The following is a 9,285-nucleotide window of genomic DNA, read 5'->3' as shown; positions in this document are numbered from 1 at the left end:
AGAGAAAGAGAGAGACGAGGGTGAGCTAGAGAGTGACTGTATAAGAGAGAGATTGAGAGAGAGAAAGAAAGAGAGAGAGAGAGAGTGAGTTACTGAGGTTGGACACAGACCAGGGCAGTTCAGAGATGCTTGGATGTTTTTTGGTGCTGGGTTTGCCTAATAGGTCACTTCTGCAGTGAGCATTACCACAGGGTAATGGTACATGACTAAAATACTAAACCTGTGTGTGCGCGTATATGCGTGTTTTTGGGGAGGGGTGGCACCAAGGCCATATGAGCTATACACATTTTGGTTACATTTCCCACCATTTCAATTTTTCAAATAATCTCAATATTACTTAATATCAGTAGACACAGAGGCCAAACATACAGCTCACAGACTATTGGACCCTGGAACCTGGGATAAAACAACCACGTCACTCTTCTTTGAAGACAAAACACAACAAATAGCTGTATCACTATCTATCCTACATTCCTTCGGTGTAAGAACCTTAAAGTAAGCTTAGTTGACCCAACACTTTAATGTTAATGTTATGGTTAAGACACACAAGGATTGATTGCATTTGATTTACCCTACATCATAGCTCAAAGTAAAGCTGAAAGACAATGCATCGATATACTTTTCTACTTAACAAATGCTATGAAGCTGCAATCTTACTTAGGGCAACTTGTGTCTGCCATCACAGTATAGCAGAGCATGAAGTGTCGGAAGTGGTTTCTCTACAGGTGGATGTGATGCATTAGCGTAATAGCCCTGTTCGCTCTCTAATAGCCAAAATGATATCCTTCTGAGGTGCAGTGTGGGGATCATTCATATCATTATAGCTCTCAGTGTCACCGGTGCTCATGTTGTTTTTCGGTTAAAGATGATCAAATCGGGCATTTAATGTGGACTAAATTACAACACACCCTCAGCAATTTGATCACTTATGCCCCGGTACTATTAGGCTGATCCTTCTTTAGTCCTAGCACGTGTGTATCATCCGTTAACATGATCTCAAAGTAGGCCCAAAGGTAAGAGGCAATTAGCTATATTTGTGAGTGGCTCTTAACTCTCAAGTTATTCTTTATGGCGCACGTTTTGCTGCAACATCTTCATTAACTTCAAGGACGTGATTTTAGCCAAAGACTCCTCAACAGAATTAAGATGAGAGCTTGATGAGCCCAACAGGGCTGCTAGTGCCCGAGAGTCTTCCTCGTCACAGGGAGTGTGACGGTGCGTTTGAGGGTGTGCTGATGACACGTTACGTATGCCACCACCATCACATGTTATAATGCCTCATAAACATTCAAAACAACTTATAGATGTTGCTTTCCCCCGTAACCAAACCAAACCTTAACCACACAAAAACTCGGAAACATCTGAGAGTATGATGAACAAAAGCAAACTTTATTCAGATCCCGACAGAAAACGGGCGGACCGAAATCTCAGTGTCCGTTCAAATTAAAAATGTCAAAAGATAAAAATGACAACATTGAGCAATACAGTATCTCATTAATAAACAAAGGTCAAGCCATTTTACATATCCCAAACGCTTTGTTTCGTTTCAACAACATGCTTCGTCACTCACTGCTAAAAAAAAATAGTGTTTTGGTTGGAACTCAGTTTGGAAAGGTACTCACATTGCTTTTTGAAAATCCCTGTGTTGTTCTTACACCTGCCACTGAGCTGGAGGCTTCAAATGAGCTTTTTCAGATATTTTTCAGCAGTGTTCTACTTACTGAAATGTCCAGCCGTCACCTTAGTAGTGGTCTCTGTCTGGTGCTACAAAGTAATGGTGAGGAGCCCAGTTGACAAGACATCTTTCTTTTCTCCCAGAGACAGGAACTGCATCCCAGTCACCGCAGCCCTGCTCACGCCTGCCCCTGCTCACGCCTGCCCCTGCTCGCACTGTTGCTAAGCAACATGTTAAATTCCAGTGTTCTATATGTCCAAACAAATCATGAAGTCCTCCGTTAGCTGAGCCGTAGACAGCTCCTAATACAAGATGACGTCAGTAAGCACAACAACAACAAAAACAGCAGAGAACAATAAACAGTTAAAAAAGGACTGGGCAGAAAGCAGATTTCAAATTAGAAGAAAACAAAAAAAATGAAATTAACTTATACTTAAAAGATTTGAATACAAAGCAGAACAAAAATGGAAAAATAACTTTCTTCAGACAGGACCAGCCTGTTAGTTCTGTTTCGGCACAACCCAACCCATCCCACCCACACCCCTTACCACACCCAGGACCCTTTACCCCATCTACATTTCTTAAGCTCTTCTTCACACAGTATGAATGAGATACCCAGCTTTGTAAAGGCTCTGATCCTGTACTATCATGACTAGCCACACTACAAGAATGACGACTCCAGAGAGTCTCATCTCAGGTGACCAATCGTGGAGCAAGGAGACTTCTCTTTCAACCCAGTGTTGACAATGACATGATCAGCTTATCCCTGCCACCGGTAAGCTTCTCGAGGCGTAGTGAGTGAGCTCCTGACTCCTTCAATGCTACGGTTAAAAGCTCATAGTGAAGAATTATTGACCTTTTATGTGTTACGTAAACACAAGGTCAGAGGATTTAAGAATGATCCAAATGAGGCTTAGAGGAACCAGGGGGGACTCTTCTCCTTCTGTTAAATCAAATATCAAAGACTGTTGGACAGTAAAAGTGGCCTTATAAATATCACCCCACTCCATCAACGTCTGAAGTTAAACACCTTGAGATGAAGAAGAGAGTGGCTGACTAAAGGAGGAAAAAAAAACAAGTCTCTCTCTCATCCTCAGTTCTTTTTCTTCTGCTCTCAGCACAGCATGTCCCCAGTCTTACTGTTAATGGCCCGTGTGAATGTTTAGTCACATAGCACTCCTTCAGACTCGCTCAGTCTATCCTCCCCACGACCTCTTTTAAGAGCGGTGTGCTTGCCATATCCCTCCTCCAGACCCTGTTTCATTGCTGACAGATTTAATGTCCTAAAAAAAAAATACTGTAGGGGTCGCCATGGAAATAATTTCATTTAAGGCCCACTCTCTCAAACCTCCCCAGTTGCGTCACACTGGGTACTCTGGGTACCGTTCCCTCTCATTGCCAGGAAGGTAGAGGTTGGCCACCTCATCCTTTTTTTTTTAGCAAAGATCCCCATTTTAACGTTAACATTTTCAAGTTTAATTTAGGGCAAGGATGATGGATGGTACACACATCAACATTACAAAGAGGTGAGATGCTGTGTTTACAATTGATGTTGTTTTCTTATATCATTTCGCTCTCACTGGCATTATAAAAGGAAGTCTGCACTAACCTACAGTATGCTGGTGAGGTGTGTGTCTGTGTGGGTCTGTTGTGTATGTGTTTTTGGGGGATGGGGGGGTCATGAAGAAGACCAGTATAGACTACACAGAGTAAACCATGGAGGGGTAGCATTCTTTTTTAAAGGGGGCCGTCAGTGGGGGTGGGGAGGATGTTTGGGGAGGCCAGAGGGATTAAACAGAAACCCCTTCCTTCCCTCTTACTTTCCCTTCCCTTCCCCACCCCACACCCCCCTTTATCAGCTGGACCGGTCAATGGAGTGCCTCTCTGACCACCACTGTCTGGGTTCTACTCCCTTCCCTCACATGATGGAGCAGCCCTTGGCCTTGTCCTTGCCGAAGGTGGAGGAGAGGAGGTCAGACTTGCCGGGCAGAAAGAGGAGTCTCTTGGAGAGGCGTCGGGCGGGGCTGGGCTTGGTGGAGGGCTGCAGCTTGTTGATGCAGGCCAGGGCTGCAGTACGGAACACACTGTGGATGCTCTTCTCTGAGGTGAAGGCTGAACACTCCAGGTAGGCCTCCGCACCTAGTTGCTTGGCCATGGAGGACCCCTGCAACACGATGGGGAAGAACAAGAGTGAGATGGGGAGAGAGAGAGAGAGCGAGAGAGAAAGGGAGAAAGACTCACTTGCTCATGTGAGATGGGTGTCTGCTTCTGATTGGACAGCTCCATAAGCGTGCACACGTCCATGCGCAGGTCTGTTTTACAGCCTATCAGGAGGATGCGTGTGCTGGGGCAGAAATCCAGGATCTCTGTCTTCCACTGCAATGAAAAGGACATATGACTGTTATAAGGTTGTTGTAATGTATCATAACCACAGCTGTAATGTACATTGTATACAGAGAGAATGATCACGATGATTGTGACGATGACAATGAGGAGGAGGAAGAAGAAATTGACAGCGGCAATGATGATGATGACGATCACAATGACAAGATCCTCACCTTTTTCAGTGCACCGTCAAATGAGTCTGGGCGGCTGATGTCGAAACAGAGGAGCACAGCGTCTGAGTCGCTGTAGCACAGGGGTCTGACGTTATCGTAGTACGGAGAGCCTGTAGGGTCAAACAGATCGGCTGGGGTCAGTCACAGGGCTTTCAAAAGGACAGTACCAAACTAATAAGGCTCCATTAGTTGCAATAAGAATGGTTCGTACCAGAACAGTATAAAGACTAGCGATGGGAGAATTTTTTGCTTGTTGATACAGTTACCTATTGGGATAATATTTTTGACTAAATATCGTATCGTTTTGACAATATTATTTTTCTGCTAGTTTGTTGTACCTGCACCAAAACTTTAGTATTTAAATAGGAAGCCAATTTGTTTTCAGCACTTTCCATGACTGATCGTTTTCTCATGGCTCTCTTGTCCCTCTACAGCAGACATCCGGTGTGCAATATATTTGGAACATCGAATCGCAATAAAAATCAGTGTATCCAATTGCAATACACATAGACCTGTGAGAATCGCAGTAAGCATCGTATACAGGCACTTAAGTATCATGATAATATCGGATCGTGTGGTCCCTGGGGCAATTTTCATCCCCACTAAAGACCAAGAACGAGGAGTGTTAGGTGCTTGGTGTATTGCAGGGTTGGGTGCTGGGATGCTATAGTAAAGGCCAGGGCTGGGTGCATGGATGCTATAGGCTAACGATGGCTGCTGGGTGCAGTCAGACAAAGATGCTTGAGTACTGCTCTCAGACTATTAACACAAGGAGTCAGTCCCCCCACACAGCACCGGACACCACCCACTCCCCCCCGGTAACTACGGCAACAGCCTTGGTAGACAATGCTTGAATCCAACCCTCTATTTTACTACCCCCCCCCCCCAACCCTCTTGCACCCAAACCATTCTCCGCACACACACACACTCCAATTTTCCTCCTCCCTCACCCTCGGATCTACAGTAAGTCATTTCACTAAAGCCCCACGCCTTCCCACTCAGTAGAAGAACTCGCCAATAAATCACATGAACACACAAGCAGACTGTACACTATAACTCTATCCCAATCACACCCCTGCGTTACCCAAAAGGTTTATATTGAACCCTTTGTCTGTGCAGAAATCCCACTTGAAATCAGATAGAAGAAATAAAGATCTCTCTGTCAAGGGAGACACTTTCATAGATTGTTGTTCTAAGAGTGTATCGTATATGAAGCAACACACTGACATGATTCAATACACATGCTGTATGTATGCACAACGTCGTTAGCAAGGACCGCTAAGCTAAAAAGTAAATGCTTCTCGTGTTAGAAATTGAAGACAATTGCGAAGAAAATCTGTGTGTTGTGAGCGTTGTGTGTGTGTGCATGTGTGTGTGCGTGTGTGCGTGCCTATATGCTTTATGGGGCTACACATCGAAGTGTAAAAGTATGTTAGTATGTTATTGCTGCAAAGGGAGGTCCCTGTGGCTAAAAACAGATGCTTCACCGAATGTCCGTCCTCTGTTGTGCTCCCTCGTCGCTTCGCACCCCAGCCACAGATTCAGTTTCCTCTCCCTGCTCCGGAAACGTATTGAACACGAACTCAACCAGGTAAGAATGAATTAAGAAAAGCTTCACATGTGGATGTATGACCTACGTATGCCTCTATGGGTAGTGCGAAATGCATTTGGATGATATAGGATCCCCTCCTGCTACTGTCAGCGTGACACCGTCTTCAGATCCAATCCATTACTAAAAGCCTAACAAACGCTCTCCTGTGAGGGAGACAATTGTCTGACGTTCACAGGGAATGACTGTATGGACAGTCAAGTGTGTCGAGGCAAGGAACGAGGCAACTGATTAGTAGCGATTTGACTTGTTTTTCCAGTAGGTGACAACGTCAGCATTTGGCAGAGAGGAGCCCAGGGTGATGCAACACTGGGGAAACAGACATGATGATGGCTCTGAGCCCTGGAGCTGAGAGAGAGGATACAAGCCGTGATACACCTCCCACACACACACACCTCCCACACACACCTCCCCTACCTGGACGTGGACTCACACACACACAACACTGGGAGAAGGAGGAGTCTAAAAACCTAACGATAAACTGGTTGCTTGTTGATGGAGGCTGGAGAGGCAACGGGAAAGAGAACTAAACGAGTCCGATCCCTGAGAGAGAGAGAGACGGTGAGAACAGGCCGCCGCAGAGCTTGACCATGAACTCAGAGAGGAGCGGCACGGGGGGGGAATCGTTAGGCACAGCAACTCTGTTACACAACAACACAGCCCACTCCACAGCAGAGCACAGACAGCAGCCTGACCCTAAAGGGGACACACTGCCTCTCTTCACACACCCTCAGTCAAGGAAAAGAGAGAAATAACATGAGAATAAGAGCAACCTCAGAGAAAATAATTATATTATATATTATTAACCTTATATGCCGGGCAGAGCTTTAAAACAAGGTGTGAAAAATGTAAATGGTAATTATGTAACGGGACTTTCGCTACGGAGTGGACGAGCATCCAGCTCGGTCCATCTCTTTTGAAGTGAAACAGACCAAGCGAAAGAATGAAATCCTGTGATGTTTTCTATTATATATGGCATTTTGTACACGCTTTCCACTGGGCACAGACGTCAATTCAACGTCTACTCCACATTGGGTTCGACGTCAGCCGCCCAGACTCATTAGACGGGGCACTGAAAAAGGTAAGGACCTTGTCTTTGTGATCACCATTATCATTGTTGTTGCACACACACACACACGCACACTCTTCCCACCACTCATGCAGAGGCAACCCCCTGGCCAGCCCAACAACATGGAACTGGTTGGGAAGGTGTGAAGGATCCTACCCTTGTCAGTAGGTCACCACAACACTGTGTGTGTGTGTGTGTGTGTGTGTGTGTGTGGGCGTGCCCGCTATAGGTGTCATATTTGATGTAGAGCCAACAGGTTATTAGACATTCCTCTAGTAAGGGGGTAGGTGGTGAGAGGGGGATATATTTGTCTCCTGGGAATGAGATCCCTGTAGTGTCAAATGAATTAGGCCTGCATCATTCTATGCCTTCTAAACATAAATTGAAGGGAGAGGAGACCGAAACAGAGAACAGGCAGGCACACAAATGGTCATTTGCATTCAAATGTTGTGTCACTGTCTGAGAAAACTTCTCAAACCTCAGCAGCCTACCACATCACTCACTACCTGTGATAAGCAGCAGGACAACAGTACAGATCGCAATCTTAAAGGAAAACAATAACAAACAACTAACAACCATACAGTATACACTATGATGTTAAATAAGACTGTGAGACAATGGCCAATGGGCCTTTAGTTAGCCTACTGTTGTTTACGCAAACTCTCTGATTGCATTGTTTTCAGGGCGGGTGGGAAAGGAAATGTTAAACTGGAAAGAAATGACAAGTCAGGTTTTACAGTACAATTAGTCTGAGAACTTGAACGTTGACACAAATTTCAAATGGCGTGCTTTTGGACTTGAACTTAATTTCCCGCATCATAAACCTGCTACACAGGTAGAGCATATTGTATAGAGAGACACGACATACTATAACCTTTGGTATAAGCCGTTATTAAGGCTTATTATAACCTGGATGTGCTCAAATCCATGCCTCAATGACTGTAAGGTATATTGGATGTGGGCATGGGGGGTGCAGAGTGTAATGCTCACCTGACGTGTCCCAGAGACTGAGCTCTACGCGCTGCTCCTCCAGCTCCAGACACGCTGTGTAGTTCTCAAATACTGTTGGAACATAGGTCTGTGGATGCAGAAAGGAGCGAGTTCATTAGCTACGCATTACAGTACGGTCAGTCGTTGTGAAACAGTCACCCCAGTAATCATCAGTAGATCATCATTAGATTGACACAAAATGATCATCCCAGTCTGTAGCTAATGTCCTGTCTGTCTGACCAAATAAGGCATCTGAACAGTTGTACTGTTTAGAAAGGAAAACATTTCAAACATCTAGTCCTGCCCCTTGGTATTTGGACCTATTCACTTGTATGTGTATTGAAGTAGGATAAAGTGTAGCATTTGGTCCCATATTCCTAGCACTACATTAAGCATGTGACTCTACAAACTTGTTGGATGCATTTGCAGTTTGTTTTGGTTGTGTTTCAGATGATGTTGTTCCCAATAGAAATGAACGGTGATTAAATTATGTATTGTGTGATTTTGGAGTCACTTTTACTGTAAATAAGAATAGAATATGTTTCTGAACACTTCTACATTCATGTGGATGGTACCATTATTACGAATAATCATGAATGAATCGTGAATAATGCTTTCATGACTCCAACATGACACAATACATTATTTAATCACCGTTCATTTCTATTGGAAACAACATAATCTGAAACACGGCCAAAACCAACTGCAAATGCATCCAACAAGTCTGTAGAGTGAGCTCTACGCGCTAAGCACTCCATTTGAAATTAAGCACAATTTGACATTTCTTTCAACATTGAAGTTCTCAGAGGAATTGTACTGACTTGCATTTCCTTTCCAGTTTACTCAATCAATCTTTCCAAGTCCAGAAAACAATGCAATATTAAACTTCTATTCGTTATTATCATATAATTAGAATTACATTTCTATTGCTATTGTCATCTCTTTATAGTCTGTGTATGTAGCCTATTCCGCATGTATTTAGGATATGGGTATTATAATTCAGTCAAACGTGCCAGCTGTAGACATTGCATACCTCAGGATAGGAATCCTTGGCAAGGACTTGCAACATCGCCGTTTTTCCGCATTGAACATCCCCAACCAACACCAGTTTACATCTCGCCACCAGAGGCTGGGTAAGTCTCCTTTCCTTCATTGTGAATACGATTTGGTTGACGAACACAATAAATTGATATGCGAAATAAAAACACGTGTAAATCCTCTGTGAGTTATCAGTGCATTCCGCCGGGATGCTGTACAGTAAGTACACCTTCGATGGAGCTTGCTGCCAGCGGTATGCGCCGAGTTATGACACTGCTGAACTTTATATTGTCGCGTCAGCCAATGAAAATTTGCGTTCTGCTCATTGTTGCGCAGCATGCGTTTC

At 44.3% G+C, this 9,285-nt stretch overlaps 1 protein-coding gene across 1 annotated transcript; it reads right to left on the bottom strand.

Moving 5' to 3' along the window:
- Positions 1 to 1,362: 1,362 nt before the first annotated feature.
- Positions 1,363 to 9,220, bottom strand: LOC110532026 (rho-related GTP-binding protein Rho6). Its single transcript, XM_021615615.2, has 5 exons — positions 8,935 to 9,220; positions 7,902 to 7,989; positions 4,234 to 4,343; positions 3,917 to 4,051; positions 1,363 to 3,839 (listed from the first exon to the last, which is right to left on the bottom strand). The coding sequence occupies exons 1-5, from the start codon at positions 9,052 to 9,054 to the stop codon at positions 3,594 to 3,596; spliced, it is 699 nt and encodes a 232-aa protein (XP_021471290.2). The 5' UTR covers positions 9,055 to 9,220; the 3' UTR covers positions 1,363 to 3,593.
- Between the last annotated feature and the right edge of the window lie 65 nt (positions 9,221 to 9,285).

This window comes from Oncorhynchus mykiss, chromosome 9 (genome assembly GCF_013265735.2).
Source record: "Oncorhynchus mykiss isolate Arlee chromosome 9, USDA_OmykA_1.1, whole genome shotgun sequence".
NCBI lineage: Eukaryota > Metazoa > Chordata > Actinopteri > Salmoniformes > Salmonidae > Oncorhynchus > Oncorhynchus mykiss.
The sequence above is the reverse complement of the archived record's forward strand: the minus strand, read 5'-3'. Positions and strand labels throughout refer to the sequence as shown.

Bases quoted from the DNA above. Each gene is read 5' to 3' on its own strand.
- LOC110532026 (XM_021615615.2), bottom strand. From the start codon at position 9,054: ATGAAGGAAAGGAGACTTACCCAGCCTCTGGTGGCGAGATGTAAACTG. The intron at 4,052-4,233 runs GTGAGGATCTTG...TTTTCATTGCAG, and splicing joins TTGACGGTGCACTGAAAAAG to TGGAAGACAGAGATCCTGGA. The intron at 3,840-3,916 runs GTGAGTCTTTCT...ATCGTGTTGCAG, and splicing joins CACCCATCTCACATGAGCAA to GGGTCCTCCATGGCCAAGCA.